General features: G+C 40.6%; 1 protein-coding gene across 1 annotated transcript in view; it reads right to left on the reverse strand.

Annotated features, from left to right (window-relative positions):
- LOC147900261 (protein ESSENTIAL FOR POTEXVIRUS ACCUMULATION 1-like) overlaps positions 1-10,492 on the reverse strand; it is a 36,210-nt gene extending 25,718 nt beyond the window's left edge. Inside the window, exons 1-6 of the mRNA XM_087376525.1 lie at positions 10,260-10,492; positions 7,240-7,328; positions 1,612-2,505; positions 1,250-1,379; positions 969-1,145; positions 57-854 (exon numbers count right to left, since the gene is read on the reverse strand). Coding sequence (XP_087232651.1) covers positions 57-854; positions 969-1,145; positions 1,250-1,379; positions 1,612-2,505; positions 7,240-7,328; positions 10,260-10,353 — 2,182 coding nt within the window. The 5' untranslated portion in view covers positions 10,354-10,492. The remainder of the gene's footprint in view (positions 1-56; positions 855-968; positions 1,146-1,249; positions 1,380-1,611; positions 2,506-7,239; positions 7,329-10,259) is intronic.
- Positions 10,493-22,615: the final 12,123 nt, after the last annotated feature.

The raw sequence follows: 22,615 nt of genomic DNA on the forward strand, positions 1-22,615 counted from the left end.
TTTTCACAGTAACAAAGTAACCATTGAATCAAGATGAGGCATGTATAATCGCTCACCAGGTTCTCGACCAAAAGCATTCAGTGATGTCTTATTTGGAGGAAGAACTGGAAGAGTATGCACAATAGTTTTCTCAGCTATGTCTTTAGGCTCCTCTGACTGTTTGAAAGAATCAAAGCCCGGCGGTACTCGGGGTTTTGGCTTCAAATGTGGCATCATATTGCCTAATGCCATGAAAGGAGTGCCGTCAGGCGCATCAGCAAGACGGACTGGCAAATCTGTGCCAAAAAAACCACCTTCAAACCAACCAATAATGTCTGCTCCAAGAAAAGGACCTTGGATTTCTCCTTGAGGATCAGTGTATACGAGAGAGAGATCTTCAGGCGCAACCATGCGGTTTGGCCACTTAAAACCCTCTCTCCTCTCTTGATCTCTAGACTTATTAGCAAACGAATTTCCACCTGTTGAATGGAAGCTACTTCCATATGATAGGCCTGTTACTTTTTCTGAATCATCAGGTCCAACCCCCTCACTGACATCCTTCTTCGAGGTTGAGATGTATGCAGCACCTCTACTTTGTTTATTTTCCCTTTCTGATTCCTCTATTCCCTTCTCAAGCTTCCAACTCCTGCCCTCTTTAGCTGAAGAGGTGTCCAATTCAGAATGGCCAAGCTCCCGGACCTGATCTTCTTTTGCAGCAACCTTGTCCATCTTTCGAGTCCTCTCCTCCCTAAGTTCCCCCGACTTAGTGCGCCTCCAGATCCCATCACTCCGAATCGCTGTGTCCTTTCTCCCATTTGAATCATCAACCTCCAGAGTTCTACAACGCCTCCATGCATTTGAATCGTTGACACTTCCTGAAATCATAAGGAAATGAACAAGATCCAATTAGCACACAGGCATTACCCATAAGCAAGAGAAATATCAGAAGAATCATAAGACCTTTTTCTGATACATGCCAGCCTCTTTACCTTCGAACTCTATGTGGACCTCTGTGTGTATCGCTGAATGACATGCATCACGACTCTCTACAGACTCAAATGAAGATTTATGTTTCAAAGCCATGCCATCTCCAGTAGAATACTCCCTTACATTGTGCACATCAAGTGCCTCATCCTCAATATTATCCAATGAAGACTCTTTCGGACCTGCACAACCAAGAACATATGCAAGAGTTATATTTTAAATGCAATTCACCCACCCCACCCCCCCAAAGAAGAGATCAACCACTATAATTCAGTCAATATCCTACCATAACCCCTCCCTCGTCCACGAGTGCGAGAAGCCTCATCAGAATTCCTGCTACTATTTGAATCTTTGTTTGCATTGTGAACAGCTCCACTGCTTATAATGTCTCCTTTCCCTATCCCTTCCAGGATAGCCTACAGCATTCACTGTATGTTAATTCCAACTCATTGTCACACAGTCCAGCTTTATCATGTTTCTCCCCAAAAAGCAGCAATAAGGAAACAGAACAGAAACTCAGGATTTCAAAGTATTCTCACCTGAAAGTACAAGAATCCACAAGCAAAATTTATCAAGGAAATGCAAGTTCTTGACATGGACCTTTCAAATCGTCCACAAAATATAACCTTAAAGAAGGTCCCACATTACCTCTTCTTCTTTGTCAGGGGCAGAAAGAGCCAATGGCCTGAGCGGCACTGATGCTGTTAGCTGGTAAACTTCCACAAGACCCTCTGGTGACTTAGCAAATGAGGCTAATGCATTGATTTGGCGATAGATATCCAATAGCTTTGCCCTTGAATAGCGAAAACCTTGCACAGAGGCATCCCACTTATCAGCAAGAGGAGCCCCCACTGGACTCGAGATTGGGAATCCATTATGAGGACCACTGCTTGAAGGACTAGCCCGACCTCTGCCTGCAGTAAAGCCACTACTAGGTGTATCAAACCGGCCCCTACCTATACCAAAACCGGGGGCCTGCTTGGGCGGGGTTGTTCCCAAAGGAGGAACTTCACCCCGATTACGAGAAGCAAAGGAGTGAGGTCGCCAGATATTATCCCGGTCACGAGAAGAATCATAATCACGATCAGAACCAAGTCTTTCATGAGTCCCATCAACTTCCTTCTCAGCTTCTATCCATTTATCTCTACGAGACTCATAATCTTTGTCTTCTGGACCCCATTTATTACTCCATTTGCTATCCCTACGAGCCTCAAAAGTAGTGTCACGATGCTCTGATAATGGAGGCCGCCTGCTCTCACCCATCTCCTTTATACCTGGACCCTCCGACCATCTGTCTCCCTTCCGGATCTCACCGCCCTCCCTCTCCCCTTCCTTCCACCTATCACGCCGACTGACAGAACCATTCTCCCGCTCCTCTTCCCACCAGCGTTCTCGGCGTCCACCTTCACTCTCCATGGACATGCTGCGCCAAGAGTCTCTCCTCCGGTCAGTCTCACGTGCCCCATCCCGCCAGCGCTCCTTTGTTGAAGTATCAATACCACTTCCAGCTTGACTTGAGATCCCAAGCACATGGGGAGACTCCTGAAAAACAGCAAAGCCCCGTAGAATAAAGATTTAATTTTGTTAACTTCACAACATGGCATCTAAAGTAAACCCTTTCCGGGCTAAATGCCGACACGTCAAAGATAAAATTTCTACAGGGTTTTTTTCCTGTTCTGAACAAAATTCAAAAAGACTGTCTCATAAACAATGGCTGATGCAAACCACTTGCAAAGCATATGATGCAAATGTTACACAAGATGGTGACAGTAAGTCACTTTTGCACATAATTCAAGTTACACATAGGTACTTAAAAACATGAATTCAAGTTAAACACAGGTACTAAAAGACATGAATTCAACGTTTCTAGTCAACCATGGGCATACACGCATTGTAACAGACCCAAAAGCAAGTGCATTGAAATGCCCATAGGTATGTACTCAATCTCCAGACGGCATCCTTCATTGTTTTATTTGCATACAATTGACAGACAAATTGACAATTAAGCAATCCCTATAAAGAAACAAAATTAGAGGATCACAATTTTGACTCCCGTATCAATTTTCTAGTGCAAGAAAAGGCAGAATCAATCAGAATGTCAAAAATTATACAGGGTCTGAAAATACTTCATATCCATTTCTTGAGGGCACCATTGTTCTAGATAACACTAGACTTGGAGTATCATAATAGACCTGAAAAACAGCCTAGACTACTTGATGGGTCACCTCTCTTGCCAATTTTGATGGGAAGAAAGTCATAACATCTTATATTTATTTCATTGTTTTGATGATGCAGAGTGCAATGGATGTTTTACAAATGGCTGGTGGGCAGGCCTTTCTCAAGCAAACTGCAGAGTATCATGACAAGGCAAAATACAAAGGCAAAAGCTCCAGGTTCAAATCCCAACATAAAGGCCACAAAAAAGTTTCACGATCCACAGCATTTCACTTCGAAGTTCACAGATAATTATAGCATTTCATGTTGGACTGTTAAAAAATGTGAATCCCAATTAAAAACCGATTATTTTTACAGCTTCAGCTAATTACACAATTGTCCGTGAAGGCTTAGTCCATATTTGTGTGGTAGGTTAATTTGTGTCAAGTATGTGTTGGGGTTCGCTATTAAAGTGCAAAGTGAATCACTCCATTAAAAAGTAGAGAACAGCGACCAGATTTCTCATCCGTCCATTTGGAAAGTTAATATTTGGTTGACAAACTCCAAGTGGTTAGAGGAGCATAGAGATGGTGTATGAAATTATGTAGGCCTGCACGCAGCTCGTGGGTGCAGTACGCTCTATCGTTGGCAGTGCCAAGTTTATCCATGAAGAATTAGCTTGTCCCAGATCGTTGCGCATGACTCATATTGTGTCTTGTTCATACATATTTTGTCTCATTTGTACGGGCAGTACTTGTTTGTGTAACCAATGTGTGGTTTGTGCAATCGTCCAGAAATGACGTAGCAGCCTACCCATTGAGCCGTGTGCAAGGTGAGGTGTCGCATCCTGTGCCTATATCCAGAAGACCTGTTGAGCTTGGATCTTGTAAGCTAGAGAGTCCGAATCAATGGAGAAGTATGACACCCCTCTGTCAGCCAAGCAACCACCAGCAACAATCGGGAAAGCACCCATCCAAATCATCTCAGCTGCGGGTCAGCTCCAACGACAATGGAACAAACCAGTCAGCCAATGCTTGGGCCTCCCTACATCCCATTTCACCTTTCAGTCTGCTGCCTCACTTTGCTTCTGCTCAGCTCACCATAGCTCTGTCTCTCACACTGCCATTCGAATTGCTTCCAGTCTCATTTGTGCTTGCTGATCGTACCCTGACAGTGACCTCTGTGCAGAGCCATAAATCCCTGGCAGAAAACTCTGGTCTGAAAGGAATCTACAACAAAATGTTTGCTGCTCAACAGTCCTACAGCCTCTACTGCAAGATCACTCCTTGCTGCTATAAAGTTCCTCAGCAACTTCCTCACCTGCAGTGTTCACCTAAATTACTCAGAGTCCCCTGGGCCCTAGCTCAGTAAGGGTGATCAGACGAGTGCTAGTTGGGTAAGATTGTTCTATCACTCTAGGCCCTAGTTGGGTAAGATTGATTATCAATTCATCGTAAGGCATAACAGTAAAAGGATCGTGTCATAAAGAGACCACAATGATCACATTTGAATGGGCACGACTCGCCCATGTTCAACCCAATCAAGGTCTTGTCATAGCTTGGTCAGTCTTTATATGATTGTCTTGGTCCCTAGGTCTTGTTCAGGTAAAACCCTGAAGGTGGCTTGTGTTGGAATAAAGTTAGCCTACAGGTGGGGGCCCCCACTTTGGCCTCTCAACTGGTGTCAGACTTCAATTTGTTTCTAAAGCTGAGTCTTTAATTGAGCAGATTTTCAAGAAATTGTTAACCATGAGAATAGAACCTTTTAACAGAACCCCCAAGTGGCCAATTCTGGGCCATCACACTTTCATTCTTTCTCCACTTGAACCCAAAACCTTTCTGTGGGCCCATTTGTACCACGATTTGCGGCAGGAAATGCAATAAGAAAACCTGCAAATTAATCAATCCAAGGCGTGTAAAGAGTTAAAATAATGTTGAAAACGATTTAAACTACTCTCGTGAGTATGTTGTTTGCCACATCTCCACGACTCACCAAGTTTGGTGCAAGTGTGTGTGAAAAATAAGCAGATACAACTGAACTTTGGACTGTCATAAGAGGGCGACCTCGTATTTAGGATTTCCTTATGAAATTTTGAAATTTGATGTTACAACAGGTTTCGCCTCTGTTAGGGTCCTGCACACCAAAAATGGTGTGAACATTACAAAATTGGGGGTATTGACACCCAGGCAAGGGGGTTTTCAGAACTTTCCATACAGAAGACAAGTTTTGATTATAATTTGAGCGACATTCTACCCAAGACACATTTTCAAAATCGGGCTACATGTCTTGCATCCTTGCAAAGGGCGAATCTGCCTACATGAAAACCAGGTGGCATATCCCCCTGATGTATGATGCTTGGCTTGCATGTGGGCCTCCACCTCAGCTGCCTCTGCTCCAAATTTAAGGCCAATCAAAGCAAGAATCGTCCAGAAAAAATTGCTCTGATACCAGAATGCTGCACAAATCCAGTAAAAAAGATAAAGGGCCAAGGCTGATGGTAGAATGCTGGTAGCTCTCATGTTAGGAAGGCACATGAACCAAGCAAGCTACAAGTAGCATATATCTAGATGAATCCGGGAACATGCCCAGACTCATCCTCTAAAAACATAACAAAAAGTGTCATTTCTATCTCATGACAGTCACTCATGAGGTTGAATACCAAAACCTCCATCACACATAGCAAGGACTAGCTACTATGACATCCCCACCAACAATCAGCGCCCAACGATGGACGTAGACCATAATTTAAACATATGCTCTCACACATACATAACCACACACCCATACATAATCTGAGCATCCATTTATACAACGGGATTCATACTGAGTTTCAGTCAGCACTTCAGAGGTTAAGGGCAGATTCAACCGTTACAAAGGCTAGCACTACAAGAGAGAGATAATCCAAAAGCAGTCCACGCCTCTTTATCCAAGTTACAACTGCTTGTGAAGATAACAGCAGGGATACATGTGCCATAAATATCATAAACCTTGAAGCACATGCACTGCCACTTAGGCAGCACAATGGCATATGGCAGCACCATAGACTGCCATGGGCCCATCAATTGGGCACACCAATAGTGCGCCTATAAGAGCATGAGGCCCTGAAACAGAGCCACTTGGGATAGGCTGAATGGAAGAATAGGAATTCCACTGTAGATAGGCTGAATGTGAGAAAAGGAAACAAGGGTTAAGATTGAGGGGGCTTAGCAATCATTAAAACAAGCTTAGGGGAAGCTTCGAGCAGGAAGAGACAATGGAGGGGAAAGGAGACTAGGAAGTTTAATAAGGCAGCAGCCATGATATAATTGTAATCTTCAAGAATGGAGTATGAAGTGATAGGGGAGTGCCTCTGTTATATAGAAGTCGTTGGTCTCCTCTAATTGCAGCAATTAAATTTGCCCCCGTCATCCATCCCTACTCTCTCTCTCTCTCTCTCTCTCTCTCTCTCTCTCTCAATTTACAAAACCATTAGACCACATTTGGAAGCCAAAGGAAGCATCTAATTTTTAAACGAGACTTGTCAAAGACCTTCTCTCTTAATACAAAATATTCAAAAGTAAACCCATGAAATATGCTATCAACTATCATATGCCAATAAGCACTCTTTGTCAACAAATGACGCATAGAGCTTTGGATTTATCCTAGGCTTTGTTAACTTCAAACATCATGCCCCATTTGAGCGTCTCAAGTTCTCAAAGAATTTGTACCTTTAACCTACATAGGTAGCTTCTATGCGCATTGTTAATTTCTCATCTTTCAATAAATTCAATCTTACACCCAAGCCTTTGCTTGTGCCAACATGAAAACAATTAGAGCCTACACGCCATATCTATTCCATCAGGACATCATCAATTGTAAACTAGCATGCATATTCTAACATTTCCTACTTGGCCAAGATAGAATCTTGTCAATATTTGCAACTAAAGTAAACATCATTTGTATCCCATCAATACATCATCAATTGTAAACCAACATGCATGTTCTAATACTACCTATTTGGCCAAGATAGATTCTTGTGAGTCCCATTGCATACTTTGTCAATATTTGCAAAATAAGGTAAAATGTGGTTCACATATTCTATTCTATGCGAACGTGTTAAAGAATAGAAGAAATTTCTCCTACCCCCAATGACGGTGAGGATTTGACATCTCCAAGCTTTGAAAAGAGCCATTGAGGCGAAAGAGGAATATGGCTCTCTTGCCCTATGGAATCTGCAAATAAAAGAAAAGGATTTCAAAAATCACGATAATAGTACAATGACAATTTTTTGACACTATCATTTCCAAATCATATTAAATTGACATTTATAAGACATATGACCATGTGTTGCAACAAAGGAACTTCTCTCTCTCTCTCTCTCTCTCTCTCCCCACTTCATGAACACTTTTCACAGCCGACGGTGTCAAACACACAGCCCAAAAGCTTCACAATGACTGAGGGCCTAACCTCTTCAATAAAGCGGTTTGCACAAGCTTCCCAGAAACTTGGACTTTTAACACCATCACACCCATACACAAGGCAAGAGATCTCATGAGGCCAGAAAACTACAGGACCATTATGATTAGCCAAGGTATGTCCAAGATATATGCAACAATACTTGACACAGAGGTTAGCCTCGTCGCAGAGCTTCTACGATTCAAAGCCATGGGACAAGCCAGCTTTCGAGTAGATCACAATACCATGGATCATATACATACACTTGGGGATCATCGAGGAGGCCAAGGCACAGAGACAAGGTGTGAATTGTTGCTTTGTGTACTCCCGCAAGGCTCTTGACATAGTGCCAAGAGCCCACTCATTAGACGCTTACAAGAGTTGGGATACAATCAGGAGATCATATGGGCAATCATGGCACTTTATGAGTCTCGAGTAGGGCTCATACATGTGCATACCCTTTGAACAAATTATCTTCTGAAGCCCACTTTTCAGGCAAGAACAATGCCCATAAAAAGATCATCAACCTCAGCTCATGTGGCAACATACTCTACTAATTCTCTCTTATTATGCTCAAAAGAAAAAATACTATTATACCTTCATAAGACTAGATAATATCCAATCTTACAAATTAAATTCTTTGTAGATAAGCGAAAGGACAAAGGAAGGGAAAAAAGAGACAAGAAAAGAAGGGATTTGTAAGGGACATAAAACAAAATTATGCATTATAGGGGGGAAAATAAATGACTTACTAGGCAAAGCTACACTTATGTTCTCTTAGTACCCAAGGATAAGCTTCCATGTGGGTTTCAAAAGCTAGAATCTCCAATGCTTACTAAGCTATAAAACCCCAACTCAAGACGCGAGAAAGAGAGAGAGAGAGAGAGAGAGAGAGAGAGAGAGAGAGAGAGAGGATCATGTTATTAAAAACAAAAGAAGCACCAATTCTAACAAAGGAAAACAAAAGAAAATATAAGAAAACACCAAAACAATCACAAGTAAATAAGTTTTTTAATTGATTTTTTATTTTGTTTCATTTTTATTTTTTAATTACATAAGGAGAAGGGGAGGGAGAGATAGTAAAGCAAAACAATATCTAAGACTAGATAACTTGAAAAAAATTCGTACAAGGCTAAGAACTAAAAGGAAAAAGGGCTTTCAATCTCCCATTTCGAATTTTGATTCTATATCCAAAGCTTATAAACTTACCCAAACTTCCAAAGTTATACTACAATTTGGAACATTGTAGATTTCTTCATTACTTTCCTTGTATTATACTCCCTTTTGAGAAATAATAGGATTAAATTACTAAGAGATATGAGCCTCTTACTTGTGCCGAGAAGAAAGAACCTATAGAATTGGTAAATAACCAATTCTTATTTAGCCATATCAGATATATTTGAGTTACTGTCAGGCATTCGTACAATATTTAACCCAGCATACTCAGGTTGTTGTTTATCACAAATATCAACCTCTAAACCTAAATAAGATTGAGTTCTAAGGAATTCAATAGCTTCCACTTGCTGTACAATTAAGTTCACAAAACTTATGATAATACATTCCTCCTACGAAAAAAAATTTGGATCCCTATACAAAGCCTTTGTGCTTTCAATTTAAACTTTCAACCTTTTGCCGTACTTCCAAATTTTCAAAGTTCACCTCAAAGGACTAGAGGCCTTCCAAAAATAACACGTTGCAAGACCTACTCAAACTGCAACAACCGTTGCAATTATGGATGTTTTATAGGAGGAGAACGTGTCAATTGTACATGAGAGCATCCTTCGACCCATAAAGTAGGCTCTGCATGCGCGGTAGGCTTGAAGGGAAATGAGAACAGAAGTAATCGAACATTCACAGGCCGTCACATTCAACAGCTAAAACATGCGAGGACTTTTCCTTTCGTTGCGCTCATGGAGCTAGGAAGCACAATTTTAATGTCTGCTACGAGTGATTTCCTTCAAATTTGGCACAACTGCCTAACAATCTGGTTTCCAATTGATCTAAATGGATCTAAAACCCAAGTGCCAAAACTCAAGGCTAGGGTTTTTTTTTTCTTGAGCTTATGGGCCTAGGGGAGGGGCTTGCACAGCAGGGAAACAGAACTTATAAAATGTCTCAAGACTATATTTTGAGAGCCTCGACCACGTCCCACGGCCAGAGGACATGTGGAGGCTCTTTGATAGAACTCTTCAAACCTCATTCTGTCGCTACTATAATTATGCGCCGCAAATCTGAACGCCTCCACTGAAGCTTTAATGCAGCTTTTCCTGTAGCACGATTGGATGCACAGCAGACACGAAACATTCAGAGAAGTGTGGATGCGCACACAGACATAGTAGAAATACATTTTACAGGAACCCTAATTGATGAGCATATAAAGGGCCCACAACCCTAATGCCATTACAACTTAATGCCCACCGAGAAGTGTAAGGAGAATTGTTCCGAGAGCCATAAAACAGAGAACGGGCAACTTGATGTTTGGTCATGAACAGGGCGATACTCTGATCCTTTCGAACCAGGCACCTCGGGGGGGGGGGGCGGATAGCAACCGCCGGAGAAGCGAGGGTAAAAAGCACGCGAAGGATCGACTACCTCGTCGGTAGGGCTGGGGGCGAAATTGTTTCGAAAACTCGCAAGCCTTCAGTTTTCTGCGGGAGGGACGAGGGAAGATTTGGAGAGGAAGAAGAAAAGGGAGGAAGAAAACCAACCGCGCGAGCTCCAGGGGGGGTCGAGGCGGAAGGGGGGGGTGGCGCCCACAGAGGAGGAGGAATCGCGAGAAAAGTCAGGTTTGGAGTCTGCCATTGAGGGGGAGGAGGGAAACGGATCAAGGGGAGGGAGGTGAGGAGGAGAGGAAGCAAGGAGGGCAGGGGGGGGGCTGGGGGGCAGTGTGGCTATGGCGGAGAGAGCTTGAGAAAGAGTCCGGCTATGGCGGGGAGAAGAAGCTTTGCATTGTAGGAAGATGAAGACGAACGAAAATTATAAATTCTAATTACCCGTGTTAAAATTTTACTTTGGTTTTCTTTTCCCCCCTCCCAGGCACATCATCTCCTCTCCTTTCCTCTCCTGCCCCCCTCAGCATACACCATCGGCAATTCGCCCAACCACCTGAGCTCGCTGCCTGTTTTCCATTCCCTAGCGCATCTCCTCTACTTCCCCTCGGCGTACGTAGGCCATCAGCAACAATCGGTAGAGTGTGTGAGCGAGTGAGTGTGTCTTGGAGGGGGCGGAGGGAAGGGGGGAGAGGGGGAGAGGGAGAGGGGGAGGGGGGATACCAGCAGGAAGGTTCAGGGGGCCTATTAGACCATTTCGTGAGAGTGACAAATTTTCGAGGATAATTATGTGCCCCATTGTACTCGTTTAGCACAAGGAGGGAAAGTCAGTCCTTACACACCCCTGTATAGCCAACTGCCATCCCATAACCCCAGTCGATTGAAGAGCCAAGTGTGGAAGATTGTGATCTTCTCTATTGCAACTTTGCAAGAGGACACGAGTGCCAATAATGGGGTTTCTCTAAGAGAATGTATTCATACATACAAGATGACTATGTCTGCACTCACATATTGGGTGGGGGTTGGACAACAAAATAGAGAAAGGGTCTCAACCAATGCTCACAATGGATATTCGTTCCTGTTTCTAGTACGCAAGAGTTCACACGAGGACGACTCCTCGCGAGGAGCTAGTGGGACAAAGAAGGCACCTAGACATAACTTTTCATGTAGTTGAGAGCACTAATAGGTCTTGGTCCATCATCTCCAACCAAAAGTGGTGAAGACATTCCATGATACTTAGCGTACATGTATGGCAAATATGATTATCCTCCATTCAATATATGGAATGTAGATGAGATCGAAGTCCTATAAGGATGCAAGCATAGAGGCATGTGTATTCTCATGAACAAGGGCACAAGGATAGTTTATGGATTGACTTGAGACACATAAGAGTGGCTAACCATCCTTTGTTGTGTGATGGCGATGGAGTGACGTTGCCAAACTACTACATTTTCAAAGGGAAGAAAGCTATGTTGAACTCTCTCACCCAAGGTAAGAATAGGGCAATGATGTAGATGCCAAACAAGGCCTAAATGACAAGCCAACTATTCATGTAGCATGGCTAGAACATTCCATAAGATAATGCCAAATGGGGTGACAATAAACACCTTCTCATTATCAATGGCCATAGAGCCTTGATGTTGTGTAGAAGGCAAAGCAGAGGGGGATTGATATTCTCATTTTTCTTTTGTAGCCTTTGTAAGCAAGATTTCAAGTCTGTGACAAGTCAATGGCAAGTTGTCAATTACAAGACACTAGTCCTTAAGGCTAACTTGGCTAAAGTTGTTTTGAGGGCCCTACTAGCTTCTTGTACAAAGACCAACATCAAGATTGCCCTCAAGAGTTGTGAAATTTGGCCATCCAATAGAGAGCCGATCAATTCATAAGGCGCTTCCTTACCAAAAGCAGCCTTGCCACCAAAACCTAGATGTGGCAAAGGTTGTGGGAAATAGTACTATAGTAGATGATTAAAGGTCCTTCAGGGAACTAGGATTAAAGGTCCTACGGGGAACTAGGATGTGCATTGCACCCTTGTCGACCCCTAATAATGCATAGAATGCTGTGGATGCCATAGAGATTTTGGGTAGTTTGGGAGATGGGGGATGTAGTGCCAATTCAAGAGGGAGCCCAAAACCTAAAGGCAAGAAATATCCTAAAGATTTTAAGGGTGCCAATGGAGACAGTGAATATGACAAAATCCCAAAAGATCATTACTTATGTGATGGCAAAGGAGGGTGGAGTGTATCTAAGGTTGATGAATCAATGCTCATCATGACACTCTTGACTGTGTCATTTTGTGTTTGTATCATGTGTGCTTATGCTAAATACATTAAAGCATCCACACTAAAGTGTAAGCAAACCTCCATTCGTTGCCCAATCCAAACACCATGGAGACATTAACATTCAAGCGGAACATAAATCAAAGCAATCAAAATGGAAGTCTTTGAGTCTTCAACAAATCTCAACATCTTCCATTGAAAAGGCGATATTCACCTACCCGCCGCCAATGTGAAGTTGCAAGCTGTGAGCCTAAATTTTTTGCTGAATGTACAACTTTCTTTTGCATGGATGATAGCATTATCTTTTCGATCATTGACAAATAACAAGAATTCACCTAGGTCCAAGAATTGGCATTGAGATTGTATGGGTGCTCTGTAGCATGGCAATGACTCCTGACTCATGAGACCACTACCTTGCTTCTTGCCGTTGAAAAAAGATCAGCATGTGTTCAATTACATAGTGTATGCTTTACCATTTCAAAGTGGGTGCTATTCCATTTTATTAAAATGACATCTCTCTATATTAGATGAAGATGCAACAGTTTGCAGATGCTAACATAGATTCAACTCAATGATTCCACTGATTGTTGGCAGTATAGTTTGTAGAAGATGATACAACAGATTCAATCCTATGATGGATGATCATTTGAAGATGTGCAAAAGAAGAGAATTCTAGCTTTTGCGACAAAAGTCAAAATTTTATTAAAAATAATAAAAAAGAGGAATATGAGAAGCTATAAGATGACCTTAGCCACCAAGGCCTAGGGTTGACGTCTCTTTCCTAAAAACTATAGTAGGCCAATTATATCTGAAATTATCTCTTCATGCCAAAGCGAGCATCTGAAACCTCTGTTGAACACCACTGCATTCATGTGCTTCCAAATGTGGCTGATAATAACAGTTTGATAAGTTGCCAAACACTAAACACCGCATCATTCAATCTTTTGTTGTCACCGATTACAAATTTCTCCAAATAGATTGGATAAAAATAGAGAAACCTTCCAACCATGTACAAATCTTCAACCATAAACCTCTAGTTACCACACAATCCCATAACAGATGCAAGTGAGATTCCTTCTTAATCTTACACAACGGGCATAATGGTGAGATCCTCTAATTCCACTTTGAAAGCCTGTCTCTAGCTAGTAGTTTGCATGCTATGAGTCTCCATAATAGAAGATTAAACTTAAATAAAGGAATAGCTTTCCAATAGCTCACAAGTCTGAACTTCCACCTTGCAACATTATCAAAGGGCATGTTCTCGCCAATGCAAGCAAACCGCAGAGGCAATCCTTGTGGGGTAGTACTCTTGAAGTTCTTGGTAGAGCATCTCATTAAAGGTTTCCTGCAAGTGAAGAAACCCTTAAAACTATAAGAAAATCTATATACCTGACTAGAAGGCCTATCTTCCTTGATTTAAATTTCACTGCCAATACATCAAAGGATTGCCAAGGTCCCATAACTCTCGAGAGGTTTTGAAACCTTTATTAAAGCATCTCCAAACCAATCTTGGATGAGACTAGATAGGTGAATGTTCCTGTTCAAAAGCAAAAGTCGACAGCCAGATTGATCTTCCAAGGGATTTGTCACCATTGAAAGATCTATGCCCTCTCTAGCGAATCATCTTAGCCTTCACTTTCCAAATCTAAACCAATCTTACCAAGTATTCCGATACTGAATTTTGACAATAAAATTTTGAGATAATTTTATCCTACCATGGCTTAGTAATACCATTTAGACAAATCAAGTACCTGGCAATATTAGCCCATGGTTGACTACATCCTAGGTTGGTGAGTATTTTTGAACATAAGGCATCACGTTTCTCTTTTATTCTAGACCTCCTTCTGATCTCAAAGCTAAGGCTATCACCCAATCAATTGCATGCCACTGACCTACCCACAGAAAACTCCTCATAATAGTGTCCAACTTACTAAGGCATTTATAGGGGAACCAAAAAACTAACATGCATAAGCAGCAAAAGATGAGATCACATTCTTGATGACAGTCAATCTCCTAGAAGAGATAGTTTCTTCAGTTTCCATTTTTCAAACTTAAGTGTCATCTTCTACTCAAACCAGTAAAACTTGGCATTAAGAGAAATACCAATACCAATAGGGCATCCTAAATATCTCAGGATCTGAATCCACTTATAATCAAATTACTTAACCATTCAAGCATTTCATCTAAGCCACGTAAGAGAGCAGCAGTCTTTGTTGTATTGACTCTCGAGTCTTACACCAAGGCAAAGTTCTCAAAGACCTTCTGTAGGCTCTCTACATTGTTTTTTGTAGCTTGAAGTATTTTGGTATTATCATCTGCAAAAAATTGTGAACAACATAAATCCATGTGACAACACTAATCCTCTTAAACTTCCTTGATTATGCAAATAGTTAATCTAGCATGGTAGTGTTTTGATGACAATTGCAAATAACAAAGGTGCAAGCGGGCATTGCTGCCTAACCGACCCATAAATCATTTGTAGAAATAACCACTAAGAGGGACTCTAGCAAAGACGTTAACCTTCACCAAATCCCAATCTTTGCATTGTGAAGAGAATAAAACCCCAACTTAATCTATCATATGCCTTCTCCAAATCTAGATCCTGAGGGGAACACTAAGAAATATGTAAGATAGCATGTGTGATCAACAAAAGGGGTTTTATATTTTTATGGAGTTACAGCAAATATACATACATATGGGATTTTTCAATTCAAAAAGTGAAAATTTCATACATCAGGGGTACTTTAATCATCTCAAAATTTATAGAAGGGGTGTATCTAGGTTATAAAAATCCATAGGTAGGGGGTTTTTTTAATACCCCTTGATCGTGCGTGCTATATGGGGTTTTTACATATTGGCCCTACGGGATCTAGAGTAAGCATTAGAAATCTTTCATTTTTGAGAATTGCATAGTCAACTACCAAAACAACATTAAGAATAGCATCCTGGATGTTCCTACTTTGGACAAAGCCATATTGTCTCTTATGAATGATACAAGCCAATATAAATTTGATCTTGTCAGCAAGAGCCTTGGCTATGATCTTGTACATGCAATCAATCAATAAGAGCGAATCCCCTTCCTCCCTTGCCTATCCTTCCTTTACATGTTTCAATGCTAGCCATCTACCTAGCGCTTTGTCCTTATACATCTCTAGAATCATGTTCACACTTGCACGCATATAGAATTCTTTATACTAGCATTGTAACCCTACTATGTGATTGTCTCCCAAAATCAATTTGATCACACAATCATACACTCCCCTTAATCTAGTTGTTTCCAATCCTCCAAAGAATCACTTCATGACCTGCTATTTGCCTCCTTTGAGCCATGCGTGTACAACAACTACCAAAATTCGGTTGCTTCCCACTCCCAATAAAACAGTATGCTTTCTTGCATATCTCCTATCCATTAGAGAGATGGATTGGTTTGTTGCCTTTGGCATACAATGAATTATTGAAAAACTACCATTTCTATAGCTACTCAATCTTCCATTATCCCACCATAGGTAGGCTAGATTGTCTCAATGCCTCGATCTTTGCGGGGGCTCCACGTTCTATATCAAATTAGTACATTAGAATTGTTCCCCATAGACTGAAATCAAGATGTTGGAACTTGGAGTGATGCTGGAGCCAAATGCAATCAAAGATTTGATATAAGAGCATAACAAATGACAGAAAGCACACACATTCATGGTAGATCAAGGCTAACATATGCACTAAATAGTAGCTTGAATAGGTTGTAAGAAAAAGTGTAAAGGAGCCCTTCCTCAAACACGTTTCCATGTTTTTAAATGATATGCCTAGAAAGCTAGATGATTATATTATGCGATATACTCACAAAAATACAAAGGTATGCACATTAGTTAATATAATGATTTTTGAAAAAATACAAAGGTATACACATTGGTTAATATAATGATTTTTTGAAAAATGTCTTATTCATTATGCTTCCATGTTGATTTTTTAGAGGGGCAGCAAAGAAACCTTTCATTGACTACACAAACTCCTTAATCCTCATATTGAAATCATACATCGAGAGCATGAGAGCCAAAGAAGCTAAGTAGGATGAACTAAGTTAAACCAAGATGAAGTGTCTAAGTTGAAGAAAGGATGCAAGTAGAAGAGAGAGTTGAGGAAGTAAGAAGCCCAACATGCAATGGACTTGAGATGAAAAGGAGAGGAGCATGCCAAGCTGCAGAAGAAGCAATGGCAATTTTAGGTGAGGATGCATAATGCTATGGAAGGTTGGAGCTATAGGTATGAGGCTCTTCCTTTCCTCACGAAACAGATGTAGCCCAAACACTAACAAGGCATGCCACCCATTGGAATGGACTCTATACCTTGATCAATCCATCCCATTTTGCTTTCGAAATGATTTGTTTTGCATGTCTCAACTCATGCTTCCCTAAAGTGTAGAATTGTGTTTTTATTTCCATTCAAGTAATGCAACCTTCTATTCAATACAAGTGCTTGACATCCACTCCAATCTTTCCTCCCAAGCAATCAACTATTTGTCTCATGACATAGTTCTCCATAACTTCAATGCATGCATTCCACAAAGAGAGTCGAGTGAGCAAAAGTTCACCCTTTTCCCTATGTATGATGACTCCTTTGGTTGCTCGAAGTTGAAAGAACCTTGCATCCATTTGCATTGCATGTCCATGCAAATGTGGGCTTTGATGGGTGTGAGGTGAGGAAAGGGCTAGAGGATAGGTTGTTTGGAGGAGAAATTTCTTATGGTCACAAATTTTCTTGCTTTGAGCATGGAAGATGGGCTTCATAGGGGCCACAATCTCTAAAGAATGGAGAATGGTTGGGAAATTATAGGCACCATGTTGTGCAAGCACACGTACTCACGCTTCAGCCTCCATTCGTATAATAAATCTAGGTTTATATGTTGGAAGGATTAATTCCCTTACCGGCCGTATCTCTGGAGTGTGCGGTAGTAGCTTCTTCGCAAGAAGAGAAAGAATGGGAGTTTTTTGTGATAAGTTTTTAAACCTCAACACCAAGGCATGACCAAGCCACAAAGAGCTTATTGCTATCCAATTGTGCATCGATGTTTATTGGGTGTGAATGACTTGCTATACTTACATATCTTCATCTCTTACATTACATAAAATAACTCATTCAATTTATTCTTTGGAGATATTCAAGTAAAGGAAGCATGCAATGAAGCACAATCTAGACCCTTGTTATTCCAAGATTCGTGAGACTATCACAAAGCAATAAAATCCTAAGGGAAATAGGATTTAAATCTCTCTCTCTTTCTCTCTCTCTCCCTCTCTCTCTCTCTCTCTCTCTCTCTCTCTCTCTCAATTGACCCTAAATGCACTAGTCTATGTACAAGTAGAATGTAATGAAGGATACCATTAGAATTGCATGTATATGTTGAGTCTTGGGTGGCAAAGCTCCACATGTAATAAACTCTATCCTTAGAATAGATCTCCAAGAGAAATTAGGATAGTCTCCAAGAAACATAGGCATAATATCCCTCAATTTATGATTCCATGTTCTAGATAGACAAAATACTAGGTCTTGTGAGAACATGTTGCCCAAAATGGGCTCACAAGAAAAAGGATCAGAATTCTCTTAATGGATGCCATTTTCACACAATAACTTTTTGTATAAACCTTTGATTTTAGTTTAGATTGTTAAAGGGAACAAAACAAAGATAGTTGTAATCAATCTTTTAGAAAGAGGACATAGACCTAAATGAAGTGTCAAGGCTCATGTATAAAAACTAAATCATATGCAAAGCATTCCACAACCTTTGGGTATGTGTTGACTACAGTCTTGTGCTTGTGCACTCTCAATATTTGTGTCCATGCTCCCTCAAGACTATCAATATTTGTGTCCATGCTCCCTCCATCCCTTATAATCTCCCTCTCTCTCCCTCTCTCTCCCTCTCTATCCCTAGTCTCCACTACTCATATCTATTCTCTCCTTTAACTCCAAACCCCCCAAAAAGAAAAAAAAAATCCAAAACCCATTCTACATTCACAATCCTTCTCGCCTTTCTTTATCTACTCTTGTGCCCCTCAAACTCCTACACTAGACTACTCAACCCTTATCCCCCTACATTAGAATACTCAGGTTAACCATATTAAATGGCAATGTCATTTGATGGATAGTGGCAAGTCCATAGAGCTAGGAAGGAGTTAGGATTGTGCCTTGGAGCCAGATGGGCCCAAGACGTTGTAAAAGAATGAGGAAAGAGAGTGGTATAAGGAAATAGAGTTGGACCTCCCTTCAAAAGGTGGCATGTATAAAAGGCCAAATGGTTGACTTTGGTCACTTGTTGGTTGTACACATTGGAATATAAGCTCTCTTGCTCCTCTATGCAGTTTTCTCTCGTTCCCTCATAGTGCCTTCCGTAAATTCCATGCTCTCTTCTCCCCTTTCCTTCTTCTCCTCCTCCTCTCCCTTCTCCACTTCCCTCTCCCCTCCCTCTTCTTCTCCTTATGGATCCATGATCAGAACAAGTCATGAGTCACTAGAGTGACACTAGTGGATGGCATTTGCATGCATTGCTCTCAACCCAGAGTAGCTTGGACAAGTACTCCATCGGAGTGTTCTTGCAAGATCCACATGACACCACCACTGGACTACACATTTTTGGTGCTATTGTCGAGGAGTTCCAAGTGTGCTTTTGCATTGCATGTGCTTCTCTCATTATCTAGCCATTTACCAACAATGAGTATTATATAGGAAAGGTGTTGGTTTTTTGTGTATAGGAAGGTGTGAGTGAAAGAGAGGTGTCGAAAGTCATTTGGAGTGATTTTGAAGTGCTTTTGTTGTTTTTTAGTGTTCAAAGTTTGTAAAAAGGTAGTTTAGGTGATTGCCAAGGTGTGTGTAATACCAATCCCAAAAATACTAAGAAATGATGCTAGGAGTGATTTTCAAAGTGGTTTAAAAGAAGAAAACTATCACTTTTTGCAAAATAGCCCATTTTTCCTAAAAAGTTTGATCTTTCTTGTTGTTTTTTGCACTATGTAGATTAGGTAGTATAGCATCCTCCCCACACCTCAAACCTTGAATAGAAATTGTAAAAATTAAGAAAACTGCAAAAACCAGTCTGCAAAACTTAGTGCCTTTGTCTTGCTGCATTAAGCATAACACAATGAGTCCTCAAGTCATTGTGTTAATAATGCAGAGAGACCTCAAGTCACTACATTAATAACGTAGTGACCATTGCATTAAATCTTGACACACCTACCACTAACAGTTCATCTACCGCCTACCACATGTCACTAAATCTACTGACAGTTGTCAGATCAAAAGTCAACTTGCAGTGTTAGGGCTATGCAATGACTTCCAACCCTTTGCATCAATTAAGTCGTTAATGCATCCAAGTGGCTGCTATATCGCAACACGTTGCATTACCAAGCCGTCGCATTATCAAGTCATTGCATTAGCAAGTCACCACGTTATCATGCCATCGCATTATCAAGTCGTTGCATTAGCAACTCACTGTGGTAACATTTGGTAACATTAATGCAGTAATCCCTTGGAGATCAATGAATTTAAGTACCTAGGAATTAGCACCTGGAGCTCCAAGACCCCTCATCGAAGCAGAATCAACTTAGAATTGGGTTATCAACTTTGCTAACCAACACATGCATTTAAGATCAGGAAGAGTCCTAAGAGCTGATCTAAGCATGAGCATAGTGCCTCGAATACCCTCTTGCTAACCTACACACCTAGCTCTACATTCTTAGGGTCAGGATGCTTGAAAATCGGTTCTTACACCTTATAAAATCACCACAAGGTGACATGTCTAGCTCAAAAGAGTCCATGAGCCTAGACAGAGACATGGTAGAACCCTCCAGAGTTAGAGCCTCAGTGGCTCCAAGCACTAGCTTTAACAATCCCCAGTCTCCTACCCCTTTTACACTAGCCAGATTAAGGGAAACCTTCTCTAACATGATGGGGAGGCTTGGACTAACTGAACCAATAGACATGCTGAACCCATTTGCTAGGCAAAATACAATGTGAATAGAACCTCAAATGTCAGTCCAACCATCGGTGTCGAAAGCAATATTTAGGGAACCAAGTCCCATCGTATCTACTAGCAATCAGCTACCACCATATACATCCTTTGATGAAAGCCAATCATATACAGGTGAGTTTGTCCCCAGACAACCTCAGGAGTTTTAAATGCCAGAACAAAGTGGACAAAGGAGTAATCCAAAAGGCCCACAAATAAGAACCCTACATCTGAAGTTCCATCATTTCCTACTTCGTCACAAAACATGGGAAGTATGCCTTATTCAATAACCGGCCCTTATAAGCCTGTGCTTGAGGTGAGCATGCCACTCCCTAGATGAAAGGATATATCTAGTGGGTGGTAGGGAATGTACCACTAATAATCATTTAGCATGCATGGGCTATAGCAAGTGAGATCTCTGTTGCTAGGATCAAGCTTAGCTCAAGTACCATTTTGTGGCTCCATGTTCATGCTTGGTATTCCTATTGGATTTGTTCCTTGCCTTTGGCTTGAAGTGTTTTGGGTCATCCTTAGCACCACTGGCACTATGTTTTAAGTCTACTTAGCATTATAGCAATTAGTACTACTATACTCATTCATTGAGTTTGATATTGGGTCCCCTCTTTACCCGATGCCAATCATAGAAACAGCTATATGCTCTCAATAGGAAGATGCTGATTTGTGTTTACTTATTTAGTGATAAATTATTTGCACCTACATTTTCATGGGCATGATTTTATGCTCACTCTTGACATTTTTCATGGGCATGATCTTATGCTCAGTCTTGACATTTGGTGTAAAGGCTCAATTTTCATAATAGGGTTAACAACTTGCATCTTGCTTGGCATTGGGAAAACTTAGCATTATGTGGCACATGGAAGGGGTGAAAGAGATAGGAGTACACACACCACTTGACTACTTATACGCAATTTAATATGAAGTAAAATTGACATATATAAAGTGAATGGATAGGGTTAGGCTTCTTAGTCCACATAAGTTAGTGCAACTAGATCTATAGCTTTGACAACCCTTCATAAATTGCACTAGGTAGAGGTGCTTTAAAAAGTACTTTAACATTTTTTAAATGGAGAGATTTGAAAATTAGAAATGAAAAAATTAGAATAAATGCCAAATAAAAATATCTATGCAGTAGAAGTATGTACATAATGTACAACTTAAATGATCATTTCTTAGTCTTAAGTTGTACTTGATTCTACAAATTCCAAATTGTTGTTTAAAAAAATTTGACGTTGTTAAGGATTAAGACTTTTTTCTTACATTAATGTGCTTTGTTTTTGCATGAAATCTTGGACTATCTACTAGTTAAATTCTACTCCTCTTATAAGAATAGAGTTTCTAGGATCTCTTGAAAGAATTTCAACCTTTGAGAGAAGTCTCCTAAAGACTCTAAGGCCACAATTTGTTTCTTCACTACTTTGCCAAGTTAGAGTTGTTGATTGAAGATGGAAGGATCACCACTTGTGTGTTTTGGTCATGAACGCTAGCACCATTATATCTACAAATTTTGAGATATGATAGTCTATAATGTTTAAGACCATATTGTTTAGATTTTTTTGACTTCTTTAAACTCTTTAATATGCTAAGGATTTGACTATCTTGATTCACCAACATTAAGATTGGATAGAGGGATAAGTATTGATTGGACTCTTATGTTCCATTTAAATTTGGGAGCTCTTGAACATCAAAATATTACTTGGCTTATTTTTCCTTGTTCATTATACATCTAAGTTTGTAGTTTGGCAATTTAGCTTAATATATCAGCAATGTGTATCACATCAAAAGTAGGCTTGTGGCAAATTTTTATAGCTATCTTGAGGGGGTCAAGAGGATGCTTAGGGGATCATCTTTCATATGACCTACTTGGATCCTCAAGAAGAAGTCCTATTGGATTGTATTTAGGTGTACTTTCTCCTTAGATTTCAGATCCACGAAGCATTCTAATAAGGATTTATTAACAAGGCACATGGACAAAGTGATGATTCAATTTGCATTCCCATAAAGTTGATTCACATTGGAAACTTGGATAAAGTTCTAGAAATATCTCTAAGATCCTTTGTTTTCAAAATGAGGTTTGCATTCTATGGGGCTATTCAAGGTTTTTGTGTGTGGCACAAGTAGCAAATACATTATTGTGGCAATGGACTATTGTACCAAGTGGGTGGTAGCTTGTGCTTTATGAGTAACTAAGTTATCTATGGCAAAAGTTTTGTATGAACAAATTATGA

Source organism: Dipteris shenzhenensis, chromosome 7, assembly GCF_047967505.1.
Source record: "Dipteris shenzhenensis isolate YYH24624 ecotype China chromosome 7, Dip_SZ_1.0, whole genome shotgun sequence".
NCBI lineage: Eukaryota > Viridiplantae > Streptophyta > Polypodiopsida > Gleicheniales > Dipteridaceae > Dipteris > Dipteris shenzhenensis.